The 15,746-nt window shown below is 53.3% G+C and overlaps 1 protein-coding gene across 5 annotated transcripts in view; it reads right to left on the bottom strand.

Annotated features, from left to right (window-relative positions):
• TEX264 (testis expressed 264, ER-phagy receptor) overlaps positions 1-15,746 on the bottom strand; it is a 49,828-nt gene that overhangs the window by 18,209 nt on the left and 15,873 nt on the right. For all 5 annotated transcript variants that reach the window (XM_030501382.1, XM_030501384.1, XM_030501385.1 and 2 more), the window contains one exon: positions 11,835-12,056. In XM_030501382.1, coding sequence (XP_030357242.1) covers positions 11,835-12,056 — 222 coding nt within the window. The remainder of the gene's footprint in view (positions 1-11,834; positions 12,057-15,746) is intronic.

Genomic DNA, 15,746 nt, shown 5'->3' on the forward strand with positions numbered 1-15,746 from the left:
CAACAGCAGCACATCAGCCAATGCTGCAGTCACCAGAGCTGCCCCAGATCCTCATCAATGTCCCTCAAGACTCAGAGGACACCCCTCCTCTTCCCAGCACCATGGTGCCCTCCCTCATAATACCTGGAGGATGGAGAGGACTTTGGGGAAGCACCTCTGCATCTCTGTTCCCATCTGCCCTTCCCCAAGCAGCTGCAGCTCATCATGGGCAGGGAGCAGACTCTGCCCTGCACCACTTTAGTCCTGTCCCAGGAAAGCAGCTGGGTCCAGGCTAGCTAGAGGAGGGGTTTGGATGTTGGTGCTGTGCCCCATGGCACAGCACAAAGCCAGAGCTGCGCCAATGCTGTGCCCCATGGCACAGCCCCCACTGGGAGACACAGCTTTGCAAAAGAACTGACGGGAGATACAGACAGGGCCTTCTCAGAGAGGCAGGAACCGAGCAAGGGAGGGACAAGCGAACATGGCACTGAGAGATGCACACGAGAGAAGGAGGATGCAAGAACAGAGGGGCCGATGGCTGCACTCCTCTGCTGCAAGCCCACAGCATCAGACATCTCCTGAAGCCACAGCAGCCGCTTCTGCTTTGCTCATCTCCTGAACTGCTCATTAGAGAAGTACCACAGCAAGTCTTTCTCCAACACTGACCTCTTGATAAGCTTCTGCCAACTCACGGTCTGGTTACTGTACTGCAGGGCGGACGTTACCCCAAGCTGTGAATCTGCACAGCATGAAAAGCAGAGCAGCTGGCCACAGCAGATGATAGATATCTACCTTTCTGCATGTCAAGGAGCTGCCACCAGCTCCCAGCAGGAATAAAAACCAGAGGAGCCAACCAGCCATCCAGTGGCAGGGAGAAAATGCCAGTGCCCACAGTGGGAACGAGGCCATGGTTTCCCTCCCTCCAGCCTTCCTGGGGTGCCTTACAATCCCATGGAGAGCGAACAGAGCCCATCAGCAAATGCATGAAGCTGGCAGGCAGCTGTGGACAGGCCCACTCTGTGAACAGCCACAGCACATCCTCTTCATCCCCTGTGGGCGAAGACACCCCTTTGGGTTTTATCTGAAAGGCAACAGCCCCCAGCACCACACTGGGACAGGGACTCCCAGACCAACCTCTCTCCCAGCTGCCTTAAAGGTCTGCCCTTGACCTTCACCAGCACTTTTGCCTTAGGATCCACCTCGTAGAGCTGCAAAGATAAGGGAAATGAACACTAACAGCTTTACAGAGAAATCTTCTGGTTCGTGGTGTGTGGAAGGCAGGAGGGACAGATGCAGAAGTTTCCAGGGGTCCTGTGATGTGCCCATCCACAAGTTGTCACTGTGATAAGCAACCAGAGTCAGGGATGCAGAGTGGTTACTAACCTGCTCTCCCTGCTGCACTCAGCTCCATCACCCCCTTCATCCCTGCGGCATCATTATCATTCCTCACATTAGCAGAAGAGAAACAAGTAAAACCATCCATCTGTGGAGCAAGCACCTGGCGGTCATCGTACAAGCCGCCAAAAAATAATCACGCCAATTACTCCACAGCACCAGAAACTCCCAGTATCCTCCTGCTCCCTCAGACCCCTCGAAATGTAAAGCCACACTGTTTGGTGCCATTTAATTTGGAGTTCAGCCTCAGACCGGCAGAGCCTTGCTGAGCTTTAGAGGAACGCAGCCATGCAAAATGTAGATGTGCAAAATCCAGATGTCAGTGACCTGGAAGACAAACACACCCTGAGCCCCACCAGTGGCTCCATTTCATGGACCCAGTGTCCTGTTTTACTGTCCCAGCGCAAGAGGAGGCTGGCTGTGAGTCCCTTCCCTCTCTGTGCTGCCTCAGGACTCCCAGCTCCCGTGGAGTGACTGGCTACCCTTTGGATGCTGCCTTGGTGCAAGCTGGAATAGAGCTCAGGCTCTCTGCTGCTGCTGGGCTGCTCTCACAATCCTGAAAGCCTCATAAAACCTCCCTCAGCTCCCCCTCTGCACACAGGCCAGGAGATCTGTATTTTGAACCCCTGTAAAAGGTGAGCTTTGGAGAAAGTGGACACAGTGGCCATGGGAATCTGAACCTGTCCCAAAAGCTGTTCCTAGGCTCTGCTCCAAGTGAGCACAGAAACCTCTTCCTAGTTTCTCCCTGCTACCCAGAAGAAGAGGTGGCTCTTCATCATCACCTTTCACATTTGTTCCTCTCCTCCAGGATGGAGGCACATCCTAGTTCACATTACAGCCCCAGCTGTCCTACCAGCCTTGGCAGGGCAGAGGGACCCTACCTAAGGGAGAATGTATCTCCAACAGACCCAGCAGAAATGCATCTACTTAAGTCAGGTGTGAGCCTCCATGTCCTCACACTCACCAGAGCATCAAGGAGACCAGGAAAGTCAGGTGGGCTGGGGACAAAGAAATGGGATGCTGACTTAGCACACCTGGAGGCACTGGTCTATCAGGTGCTCATCCACTCTTGAGGGTAATAGGTACCTTTAGTCTCTTACCAACGCCAGACACTGCACCAGATTGTGAGAGAAGCCAGCTCAAGGGGACAGAGGACAAATACTGACTCATCCCTGAGCTGGTCCCCAGGGGGCTGCTGCCTCCTCTGCCCACTGTGGTCTGACAGCAGTGAACAAATGCCTTTTCTCACTCCTATGTGATCAGGTGAAGAGGAGAGGTGACAGATGACTACCCACACAGCCTGCTGGCCATAAAGGCAAAGAGGTTTGCCATGGCTTGCAGCTTACCCAGGATGGTGTAGGGGAAGCAGCACAGAAAGCTTGGACATCCCCATCAGGCTGCAGACCTCCATTGGCTGCCTTGGGGCAGTTCTAACCTGGAGTCATCCCTGCCAGCTCCAAGGCATGAGTGCTGGAGTTACATCTGCTAATGTTTCTATTAAAGGCTCTGATTTTCCCCAGTTTGGCTGAACAGAGGCTGGAATAAGCTGCCACATGCTGGAAGAGAAATGGGACAAAACGAGTCCTGGAGCTGAGGGCTCTCAGGCACTCTCCAAAAGCCAGCAAGTCAAGAATTAAGCACAGCTTGACCTTCCTCTTTCAAGGAGCTCACAGACCAGGCTACAAGCTGCTCTGGAGCCCTGCAATGGCAGAGGCAGCAGGAGATCACAAAGATGAACCCAGTCTGGTAAATCCGGAGGAGTTCAAGAGGGCCAGGATTTGGCAGCATGATTTTCTGCAGCCTGTCAGGACAACAGGGTTCAGCAGCAGGTGTTTGCTCCTCAAAGCAGGATGGGATGTACCAGTTGTACATAGGCCTGCACCAAACCATTGTACCTCTCCATACCTGGCGCCCGCTCTGCAAAGGCTGTGGGTCCCTACAGGGGCAGGCAGAGTGACGGCCACCAGGCAGCAGCATGACCAGAAGAAAACCACATGCTGAGCCCATGAAAGCCTCCCCAGGATGCTAGCAGCTCCGCAGACCTCCACACCTGCCATGGTCACAGGACTGGTAGCTCAGGACACCTCCATCCTGCTGCCTCTGCCCAAGGCCGCCAGTGCACAGCAGCATCATCTTGAACAGCATCCGAAGGGCAGCAGCTGCTGCAGGCAGGCAGACAGCAGGGTTCTTTTTTTTTTTTTTAATATATATACCCCTGTCAAAAGAGGAGACCCTGAGGGACTCCCTGCTTCAGAGCAAACAGCTGGGTTCGGCTGCCTCGCCGGTGCTCCAGCCATTGGTACAGCCCCAAAGCCTGTACCTCACCTACGGCATATAAGCCCTTGGCACAGGAAGGAGCAAGAACCAATTTTGTTCTTTCATCCCTGTGATCTGATCATCACCCAACCTCGCAACTCATCCATCCATATTTTGACTCAGTGCAGAAGAGAAATGTTATGTTTTCGTTCTGCCCTCCCTAAAGCGGGGCCTTTCCTACCATTTTATATCTAACTAGAATCGAAAAAGTGCAAGTTAGTCATAGCACAATGGTCTTTTTTCTGGAGGTAAAAATGCCACTGCTTTCAAATGTATTATCTCCCTGCTCCACAGGTTTCAAAGTGGGAGCTTCACAGCCAGGGAAACTGGGCCAGCAGCACTTGCTGGAAAAGAGCAGTGTTTCTAAGAAGCTGTTTCGCATTTAATCAGGTTCATTTTGCTGTTTCTCAAGCCCAGTGCAGCTGGTAAGGTCTGGCTCAAAGGGCTATGGGGAAGGACCAGCTCAGAAAAATCTCATTAGGACCCTGCTAAAATAATTGCAAAGAGGAAGATCAGTCTCATCCTCATATTAATTGACTGGCTGGCAAAGAGGGAAGACCCCAAGGTTCGGGACGGTGTCTCTGCTTGAGAGCACTGGACCCATCTCCAACACATGACAAAGAAAAAAAACCTTTTGAGCCAGCTGCATCCTCTGGGATTCTCTATAAGTACATTCGGGAAGAGCACACGTACAGATTGAGTCAACAAAGAGATCTGACAGAAAAGCACTGTAGTATTTTACTCTCCCTCCTTGCCCAAGGCAAACCATTTTGGGCCTCTCTCTCCCTCGGACAGCCATACGAAATAAGCCTGGCTTCCTCAGTGATCATTAATCCTCGCTGCAAAGGCAAAGGGAAAGCAAGTCTTTGTGCCTGAGCAGATTCATCTCTGACAATTTTGCAAGGTTGGGTAAGTTGTTATGGGGTTGCAAAGCCCAGCTTTCCAGAGCGGAGGCTGGGAGAGCAAGGTGGCTTTTTGCTCCCTCCCGGGAGGGAGGACAGGACCCCTGGCTGGCAGACAGCACTGAGCCAGGCTTTTAGCCGTTGAGCCATTGGGAATGCCCGCACGGTTTGGCATGCATGGGAAGGTAGGCGCTTGAAGCTTTCTCTCCTTCCAGGAGCTGCCTTTGGAAATGCTCCTGGAAAGGGAGCTGGGATGGTAATAGGATCAAAATGCTGGATGTCACAGGAAAGCACCCACGATGGCAGAGACCCAGGACTGAGCTGCCAGCTGGAACAGCCTCCCCAGGGTGGAGGTCCCATTGCCAGAGGCTTTCAGGATGCAATTGGGTGCTAGATAACCTCATCCAGACTCCCTTTCCCATGAAGGGTTGGACCAGATGATCTTTCCAGGTCCCTTCCTACCTGGGCTGTTCCCAATCTCTGATCACAATTAGAACCGGGGAGGCCACGGTGGCTGGAAGCCTGCCTCCCACACCAGCCACTTCCCTGGGATAGGAACTGCTCTGTCTGCTGCTGGCGCAGACACTTGCGCAGAGTCAACAAGACGTTGGGGAAAAACCTGGTGATTTCACACATGAAAGAAGCTGCAGAGGCAGGGAAGGAGCCTTTGTAACTACCGAAGCTCAAAGCCGGTCAGAAAACCTCTTTTCTGCTCAAATCAGGGCTGCCGCCAGAGCTGTGGTTTTACACCTACCCCCATGCAGCTGAACAGCAGAGCTGAAACAGAAGCCGTGTGCTTGCAAGAGGGAAGGTGCTTGGAAGCACAGGGCAGCAGAGCAGCAGGTAGCACACACACCGACCAGCACACACTGGCATATCCAGCACAAGTCCAGCTACATCAGGGCAGCTGAGCACTGAGCATGAAGCATGGCCAGTGCTAAGTCACTGCCCACCCCCAAGGACCAGGGAAAAACTGACAGCAGATGAGTAGTGGCCTGGGCCTGCCAAATTCCTCCAGAGAAGTGGGAAAGCGGGAATGCCTGCTGTGAGTGGCAGGAGACATGACGCAGAGCCCTGGATCCCCATATGTTCCATTAGCAGCGCAGGAGGAGCACGATTCCCTGCAGACACAGGTTAAACGGACCCGCTCTGCTGCATGAGCCAACCCCAACCTGGGTCCAAAAGTCCCTATGGAGCTAAACACCACAGCCCATCAAAAATCCCTTCCACCTGGCTCTGCTCCCATCCTGACCTTGTGGGCATCCTGCCCTTCCCTCCATGCACTGCGAGGTCACTTGCATTCACAGGACTGAAACTTCTTCAGAGGGTTTTGTTGCTGAAAATATTTAATAAGTAGACGTCACCGCAAACATGCAAACTGATGTGATGTGACACGCAGCTGGGGGTTGCCAACCAGCAGCGAGCAGGCAGCCTTGCTGGAGAGAGACTGCTGAAAACCAGCTGTCAGTGCAGGTCAACGGGAGATGAATGTGTCTGTGCAGGCACCAAGCCCACGCAGAGACACCTCGGGGTCCCTTCTCTGGTCCCTGCAGTTGCATGTCACCTTCCAGAGAGGTTCAGGCTGAAGCAGTGTTGTGCCCGCCCCTTGCCTGCTCCCCCTGCCAAGCCCAAGATCAAGAGCTTCACTGGCTCCTGGCAGAGAACACACACCAGCCACGGGTGTCCTCCAACACTGCTGGCCAAGCTACTCCGAAACCCATCCTCTACATCAACCAGGGGACAAGTAGGGAGAGACTTTTAGCTTGCTGGGACCCCCATCCTTAAAATGTCTTCCTCTAAAATAAGGCCAAAATCTTATCTGCTTACATCACCTCTTTTACTGGCAGCAGAAACAGAGTGTGTAAAGCCTAAGCGAGAGGAGGGAGTGTGACATACTCAGTGCATACCATCACATTCCCCAGTGCTCACCAGCCCCCAGGCAACCAGAAACAATTGCCCAAAGCCACCTCTGACACTGTCCTTTTCTGCTCTCCCTTCTTTTTTTCCTGTGGCCATGAGCAGTGGTGGAAGACCAGACCTCAGCAGCATGTGGCAGACTGGATGTGACATCCCCTGTGCCTCAGTTTCTCTGGCTGCAGGGAGATGCTGCCAGCACCAGGCTGTGCTCCACTGTCCTTTGGAGGAGCAGACTGTAAACAGCCAACACTTCCACAGGGTTCCTAAGGGAGAAGAGAGAATTCAATCCACTATGTAGCACTCATGGACATGAGTGACAGGCAATGAAGACAACACCGTTGAGAGCTTCCTTGGTCATGGGATAAACCAAGCCAGAGCCGCATTTCAGTTGGATTTTGTTTCTAAGAGGGAAAAACAAGTAGGATGGGTCTTGTTCCTTCCCCCTCATTTCCAAACCCTGCTGCTGGCTGGCTATCACGAGTGGGCAACACCAGGGAGGTGGCTTGTCATCAATTCCCTGCTCTGAGTCAGACCAGCCGAGGTAAAAAAAACCCTACAAAATTGAGGGGAAAAAAAAAAATTTGGAAAGGGAAACACTCTCACCCTCCACCAGGAGTCTCTGCACCAACCACCCCAAGCATCCACCCCTTCCCAGGGCTTCCCATCATCAGCCACATCCCCACCCCACTGGAGATGTCACCAGTCTGTGGCTACACCACACCAGAGCTATGTGAGGGACAACCGCTGGCACAGCCCCAACCTGCCGCTGCTGCAGCCCTGAGGTACACAACCAGTGGGCACCAGGTGCCAGCGAGGTCCATCTGCAGTGCAGAAGCCACGTGTGACCCAAGCTACAGCCCAGCCTGGGGCCCATGCAGACACAAGGGCTCCCAAAACACTTTCTCCAGAGTCTGTATCCTTACTCTAAGCCCCTGCCAGCCCACAGCACAGCAGCCTGTCACACTGTCAGCTTTGCTCTCATCTTTGCCATCAATAGGAGTTAGACATGTCAACTCCTCTATGACTCTCAAGGGCTTTTTTTTCCCCCCTCACCCTGTTTTTGTTTGATCCATGAGGATTGCTTAACAGTGGCATCAGATAACCTCCTGCCTTCCTGGGAACTCTACAGACCTATATTCAAATGCATATTTGCTAAAACTGAAGGCGTCTCTTGCCAGCACCCCAAATCTCTCTAAAGCATTCGCAAACTGATCCCCATGGTCACCTTGGGGCATAGGAAAAGGGAAGAAGGAAGATGGAGAGCTCCAGCTCCCAGAAAGCTCCAGCTCCACAACCATATTCTGCAGGGTGACCCACTGGTGCAAGGAGGGAGAAGGTCATCTAGAAGACCCCTTCAAGGCCCATATGATGAGACATTGAGGGAAGCAAAGTCCCAGATTGGTGGTGATAAGTTCTGGATAAAGGTATCCTGCTCCTCACCCTCCTTGGGGAGATGGATACGGAACTATGAGTGGCCTTGGCAGTGGTCCCCAGAGCTCACAGGAGACCAAACTAGTTCATGAGCATGAGCATAGCTATGGTTAAGGAATAGCACTGGCAGACAGGGCTGAGCCTCTCTAGTACTTCCTAGATGCCCAGAGGAAAACCCTGGGCAGCAGCTGATGGGCTGGAGCTGCTGCTGCAACAGGGTCTCACACACGCTCAGACTGCAGCCAGACCGCTTGCACAGAGCCCAAAACAAACGAACTAGATCAGCCAGGAGAAAGAATTTAAGGGGAAAAACATCCCAATAATTGAGCCCTCTTTGCAAATGTTTTACCAGCTGTCAACCCCTGACCCCAGCCCGCCCGACACAGCCAAGCAAAAAGATCGTTCCACGGTTTTGTCTTTAAAGCACAAACCGACTGGGATGGGAACACAGCTCCACAGACCTTCATTTATAACAACAGGGGGATCAACAGATCTGAGCAAAGCCAGCAGCCATGGCAGTGTGGTCAGGGGAGCAGGAGGGGAAGGACATGGTGCAGCCATACTCACAAGGGTGCTGGGCACCGAGGCTTGGCTGCTGTAAAGGACCACGTGTAGGTTCCCAGTCCTCTACAGATGGAAAGCTGTTCACATTAAGAAGTTGTCTGAGGTGCTGGGTATGAAAGGGCAGTCTGAAGGATGGCACAGATCCCAGCCACGTCAGCTGAGGGAAACCTTGGTGGTGTCACCACGAAGGAAGGAGTGTTCAGTGAGTATTTCTGCAATGAAGTTAGGACAAAGCCAGACAAAATGGGCAGAGGGTACAGGTGAAATGTTTGTTCTTCCATGAGAAGGTATAACACATTGCTCACAGGTCCAGATAACACACATTTAAAACATGCTGAAATCCCAGCTGACAAGCTTTCTGCATGTCAAAGGGTGATCTCTGGCCAGCTGGAGATGCTACAAAGTCCCAGGAGAGACAGCAGCCTGTACCTGCCAATATTCAAATGGGTAAATAGCTGACTTGGGCAAGCACAGGCTGGTCAGCAAAAACAGAGCCAAGGCGAAAGAAATGGATGGCTGCAACCAGACCAGATCACCAGGAAGCAAAGACTGGCATAATTAATGCCAACCAACACACGTTTACAGCTGTCAGATCCTGTTGGCAAATGTGATTTATTTTTGTGGGGACTGCAGGCTTGACTGACAAATCAACCAGATCCCTGCCATTCATTCAAACTCAGAGACGATGTAGGACTTGGCACAATTTCCCATTTTTAATGAAAAAACAACAACTCCATCAAGGGACAGTGGCACGTGTTTGCAGTCACTGTTACCTGGCTCAGAACAAACCCACAAGTGGGGATCTGTGGCAGAGGGCAAGATCTCCACCAGGCATCTGTACACCACAGCAATAAGACCACTGCTGAAAAAAAGCATCCATTTGTGATATTCACAAGTCAGAGAACTTTCTAAGCTGAAAACAGGTCCAAAAAAAAGGGTTCAAAAAAGGACGCTCTTTCGCCCCACAGGTCCCCTCCAGTCCTCTCCTCCTCCTCCCATTCCCCTCCCCTATTTTTCAGCATCTCCAAAGCTTTCTCCACCCTCCCTCCCCACATTCCACTCCTCTCCCTGCCTCCTCCTCCTCCCTCTCCATCCTTGCTCTCCCACACCTCCTTCCTATGACAGGCAGCCATGCATCCTCCCTCCACTTCAGCTAACTCCTCTCCACAGGAGCTGGCATTTCATCTCTGCTACTGAGTCCCCTTTCATGCCTTCTGGCTTTTGCCATCCCACCCGCTTCCTCCATGCTGCCTCTGGGGTGGGAGGGCAGTGGGGGGCACCCAGCCCTCAGCAGGCCTGACCCATGGCTCTTATTAACAGCGCCCTTCTCAAAGGAGGCACAGCATGAAATAAATAAATAAAGCAAATCTGTCTCACTGCTGTCTCGGGTTGCTTAAGGGAGCCGGGCACCGGGGGTGGGATGAAGGATGCTATTTGGAGAAGCTGTCTCCATGGCAACCCCCATACCCACCACCAAGCGGGCACAGGTCACCTGTTTCCATGAAAGTTTCCACCCCTCCCTCCTTCCCCATCTCTCCACCCTGGGAAGTGCCAGCAGAGCCCCAGGGATGCAGGTGGTCCAGCCTAGGGGAGAAGCTGCAGGGATGCTGGTGGCACAGCTGCAAACAGCCTCCAAAGACCCCCACACCACGTCAGAGGAAGCCAGGGCATCCCCACGGTGCAGTGTGCAGGGACCTGCAGCACCCGCTCCCCTCTGCCCCATGCTGGCAAGGCAACCCCACAGTCAGTCTAACATGGGCAGAGAGGCCACACTTTGCTGCAGGACTTGGGGATGGATGCACGCACCCCAACACATGTGCTGTAGGGACTGAGGCAGAGATCAAAACGTGTCCCCTCCCTCTGCACGTGGCCCTGGGCGCTGCATTTCCATACGATTTCAGTTCTTTATTTTAATTCAAAATCAGCCGCTCCCACTGAACGCTGCCAAGGTGCTCCCAGAACAACCCATGGTTCCCTTTTTAGCTCCAACAACTCCATCTCTCATGCAACAGATGCACTCACCAGGACCTTTCCCCAAGTAAGGCAGCTCCGGCCCCACATCGCTGAGCACTCCCGCAGCCAACCTGATGCTCTCACCTGTGCCAGCCCCTTCCCCGCATTCCCACACATCCGCTGAAGGTCTGGCAGCAGGGCCAACACGCCCCGCACCAAAACACAGCTCCAGGGAGAGACATAGAGAGGAGGGAGCAAAGAGAATGGGGAACTGGTTCTGTTCTCCACCAGCTCTCCAGCGCTAGGGGGGCACGAGCAGCAGAGGTCTCACCCACTGCTGGTGTTAACACATCTCTGCTGGTTCCAAGCAGGCAGCTCCCTAAGGCTGGGACAGGCAAGAGGGTCGGCAAAGAGCCCCCGGCTGGAGCTCTGGGGTTGGCACCCGGGTAGTCATCCTGCGGCACAGCACAGGCTGCAGGATTCGCATGGTTCCCCCACAGGGCTGGGAGTTTCGCCAGGAAAAGCAAGTTTATAAATAGTGCATTTCAACACGAACAAATGAAAGCGGCAGAACTCGACAGCCAGATCAGCCAAGGGCTGAGAGCCGGCCCCTCCCCAGCATCTTCCCCACCAGGAAGGATGGTCACATCCCTTCCCTCCATCACCGAGTTGGCCAGGACCATCCTCACTCTCTAGAAAGCCTGGATCTGGAGGTGCCCGTGTCAGACATGCTGCTTGGGAACACCCTTGCTGCAGCTTGTCTAGCAGCTGGAGCAAGATAGCAGAGCTGGCTTCAAAAATACCAGAATCAGTGGGGATGGCCACCTGCTCTGCTCGGGGGTAAGGGCAAACACAACCCACAGCTGCCCAGCATCAACTAAGGGCCCCAAATTTCAATGCATTGCTTGAAACAGTCTTCCTAAGCCCATAGACCAGAAAGTTTCTAACTTCTCCCACCCCTGCAGAAAACAGCTGCCCCACTGGTGAGGCTGGCACTTGAAACAGAATTTTCATGGCACGATGCATTACACCGAAGGGGCACATGCCTGCCGGATCCTAACAACAAGCGAGACACTCAAGGGGAATACCAGCTTTTATCTCTGCATTAAGAGGAAAGCAGCAAGTCATCAGATGAGAACTTGCTTCTTGTCAACACAAAACAGCAGAAAAGACACCCCTGCGCCTATGGAGCGAATGGGAGGACATCCCTGCTGGGGAAATACCTGCCAGATTGCAAAAGGAGGAGATCTTGATGGCAGTGCCCAAGGGAAGACATCAAGACATGACATGTCAGAGCAGCACCATCAGCTGTCAGCATGAGAAGCCTCTGACAGTCCACTGAACACATACAGAGCTCTTCATGCCACGTTTGCTTACCTTGATGTAGGTGTCAAGGGCTGGGTGGACACGGTTAATTGCTAGATGGATGGACAATGGCGTAGTGAATGGGAAGGTCGCCATGACCACATGACTGGGAGCAGGAAAAGAGAAAATCTTGAAGCCATACTTCTGGAACCGCTTGATTTGCTCTTCTGACGGCTTTGCATCTCCCTCGCTGAGGATTCGGCCTATGGCAAAACGGCACTTCTCTGGAGACACCTGATCAAGGGGGACAGACAGACAGCATCAGAAGAAGAGAGAGTCTTCACATCAGCCAAAACCTCAACCTGCTGAGCATGGAGGCAGGAGACCACCACAAACCAGAGTAAATGCAATGATCGTGCACACCAAACCAGATGCCCGCTCCTAACCAAGGCTGACCCCAGCCCAGACTGTCCACACTCTCCCAGCCTTAGCTCACAGCCCAGTGCAGAACGTACTGCTCCCCTCCTTGGAGGACAGAGGGACTTGCAGCAAAGAAACCCCACCAGGCTGCTCACCCAAACCTGTCCCGGGTGAGTCACTGCAGAAAGTGTCTCTCTTGCCCACTCCCCCCACCCCCCACCCCCATCAGAGACCCAACTGCTGAGATGCGCTCACCACCATCCCCATGTGCAGGGCATCCCTTTGACTCTGTCAGGAACTAAAAAGAGATTTGGTCACAACCTGCCCAATTGCCTCCACTGCACCCCCAAGGAGGCCAACCTGCACCGGTGCCTGCCCCCAGCAGCCACCCAGACACATGTGCTGGTGCGACCGACTAGCACTAAGGCCAGAGAGAAATCTAGAGGCTGACAGGTCTCTCCTACGTGGGCACACTCAGTCCAGCTGGTTTAGGGGTGGGAAAACTAAGGCATGAAGACTTGCACAGAGTCAGCAAGCTATTTGTAGTAGCATGAAGAGAAACACATCCCCTTCCATCCTGGACCCCAACAACAAGCAAAACGTAAAACATGTTCTCTCCAGATTTGGGGATGCCCTGCAGGCACTGGCATCACAAAACTCTTGTGGGGATGATGTGAGGCAGAAAGAGGGTGCACACAAGGCCACCATGTTACCACTTCCCATCCTCGTGCGCCCCCCAAGGGGATCCCCACTCTGTGCTCCCCAATCTCATGCCTAATTTTGCCTGTGCAACGTCTCCTCCTGCAGCATAACTACCTCACACTGCACTCCTTGCCCTCCCTTTCCTTTAAAACACTCTTTAATGTTGCACAGCAGAACTATCCCGGAGGAGAAACACAGCAGATGTAAATAGGAAGGAAGAAAACAGCCTGTCAGAAGTAACAGCATCCATCAGGCTGGGGACTGGTGCCTGACGGCTCGCTCTTGCCCTCCTATGCTGCAAGAGGGAGCTGCAGACACAGCTGTGCCGAGCATCGCTGCTTTGGGGCTGGGAAGGAGAAGCAGATCCACCCCAAAGAGAGCAAGAGGCAACAGTTAAAGGCATCCCTAGGGAAAGGTCCAAATGAAGCAAGGAGATAAGGCAAATCTATATTAAATTCCTTTAAACACGAAATGAAATCTCCATTTACATCCTGAGCAAAGACAGTTCACCTGCAGAGCAGATGGAAGGACCGGAGCTGCCGGAGCAGGCAGCACCACTCAGGCCAGGTACATTTGCTTCCTCCATTCTCCTTTTAACTTTCTATTTCATAGCATGCAGCCCTGCAGGTGCTTTCTCAAGGACAGCAGCAAAGCAGATTTGCCTCCTCCCCTGACTGACAAAGACCATCTCAAGGGAAGGGAGGAAACACTCCAGTTAAAACCAGCCTTTCCCTAACAAATTCGTCCTTTTAGTATGGGCAGATGCTGATCAAAGCCTCTGCTTCCCCAAGCGCCCCACAGAGAAGCTTTGGAAATTATTAGTTAACCTAATCAGCAGCTCTGCTGATGGGAGCAAAATCCATTTTTGCACCCAGAGAACCTTTTGGCCTCATCCATCCAACGCCTGGGCACAGGCTGGTCGCTGAGCATGTGAACACGCGGATTGCAGGCAAAAGGCCCTGGCACATGCCTACAACTAGATGTGCGCAGAAGTGGTTGGCTGGAGCTGAGCAAAAATCCACCCGCCACATCCTGTCCTTGCTGAGGAGTTATTTTTGTTCCTGCCAGAGGTGGGAGAAGTCCTCTGGGCTGCTAAATATTAAATAAAAAGGAAAAAAAAAAAAAACCATGCAAATTAATATTAATCTTGTCCATTAAACCACATAAAACATCACTGGCAGGGGTTCGGCAGCACTCAGGGAGCATCCTTGTGTGAACACTAAGAGCCAGGAGCCAGCAGGAAGCCCTGGGGATGCCGGTGACAGTGGCTGCCCCACGGCTCAGTGTCACCCCGATGTTGCCCACATGCTCCAGGCCACAGGGCTCTGCCCGGCACACAGCTGATGCTCTCTGGCATCCCCATCCTCTCTTCTACCAAGACCCTCCTTTGGCCGTAAGTCTGCCAGGACAGCAAATCCCACACTGGTACCTGCTGGTCATCAGCCCCTTCCCGCTGCAGCACTGGGGCACCAAACCCCCCAGGAGCCGGCGACCAAGAGCGAGGCTGAAGGCAGCTGTCTGGGCAGAGCCCACCAGTGCTTGGCCAGGGACACAGGGGGACACAGCAGGCAGCGAGCACGTTCTGCTCCCTGATGACAAAAGGTCTATTTTTGGTGACAAGTCAACATCTGTGGTGGGTGGCCAGCTCTGGGCAGACCAGCCTCTGCCACAGGGTGCTTCATCAAGGTCAGGAGAGCACTGAAAACAAGGAGGAAGAGGTCCTCTTCCTCCCAGGGGAAAGGCAGCCTGGGTGACCGATCCTGCCCTGCTGAACCTCCAGGAACAAGGAGCCAGCAGTGCACACCATCTCCCATGCCATCACAGCTACAGCAGGTATGAGCACAGAGTGCCCAAAAAGAAGGTCTGCAGGGCAACCACAGGCATGTCCACACCACGTCCGTAGAGCAGGGTAGCACCAAGCATGGATGCTGAGCCCTTCCAGCAGCACCGACTGCCCTGCACAGGGTTCTCAACTCCAGATGAGAACCTTGACACAAGGACACAAATCTGTGGCAGAAGAATTGGCCACTTGGACCACATGGGCTCCAGCACACCGCACACTCCCCATGGCCCCCATCCCTCACCCACTCCAAACATGACACTTCTTGCGGACAAGTGTCCAAGCGTGTTCAGTCAAACTCTGCCACTGCCCAGCTCACCCCATGGGGGAAAGCACACTCCACCACCCTCCTCCCCAGGCCAGGAAGAGGCACTGCAGAGTGTCTTTTTGCCTCCAATGATCCAGAAGTAAAAACTGGAAGATAAAGGTAAGTCAGCTTAACACTAGATACAAAGACACAAGGTGGCTGAGTGCACCAGGCTCCGGTGGGCACTGTCAAGCTCAGCGCTTTCTTGCCTCTGATATTTTCCTGTCAGTCCACTCAGCACTATGTTTTCACAGACAAGTTCCATCTAAGCAGGTCCAACCCTTGGGAGCACCATGTTCCAAGCAACAAAACAGGGTTCCTAAAATAGGATCAGTCACCCCCAGAGCAGAAGCACCGGGTGAGAACTATCAACCCAAGCACTGTGACCCACATCAGCCCCCAGCACACATGCCCAAGCACACACACGGAGCTGCTAACTACCCTGCTGTCCCTCTCCACCCCATGGCATTCCTCCACGGTCACACTAGCTACTCAGCATTACTGGGGAGCCAGGCTGTCTGCCACAGACAAATTCCCACATGCTGTTATCTGGAGACCCCAACGCCACCTCGCATCAACTGCCAGGCTCCTCACCCCCCAGCAAGTTCTGATGCACTTTTATTTGCTCCTTGTCCTGGACAGTACCCACCAAAGTACTTAGCTCTGGCTGGCAGCCATGAGGCAGTGCGCTTTCTGCTCACCTCTCAGCCTGAAG

This window comes from Strigops habroptila, chromosome 11, assembly GCF_004027225.2.
Source record: "Strigops habroptila isolate Jane chromosome 11, bStrHab1.2.pri, whole genome shotgun sequence".
Lineage (NCBI taxonomy): Eukaryota > Metazoa > Chordata > Aves > Psittaciformes > Psittacidae > Strigops > Strigops habroptila.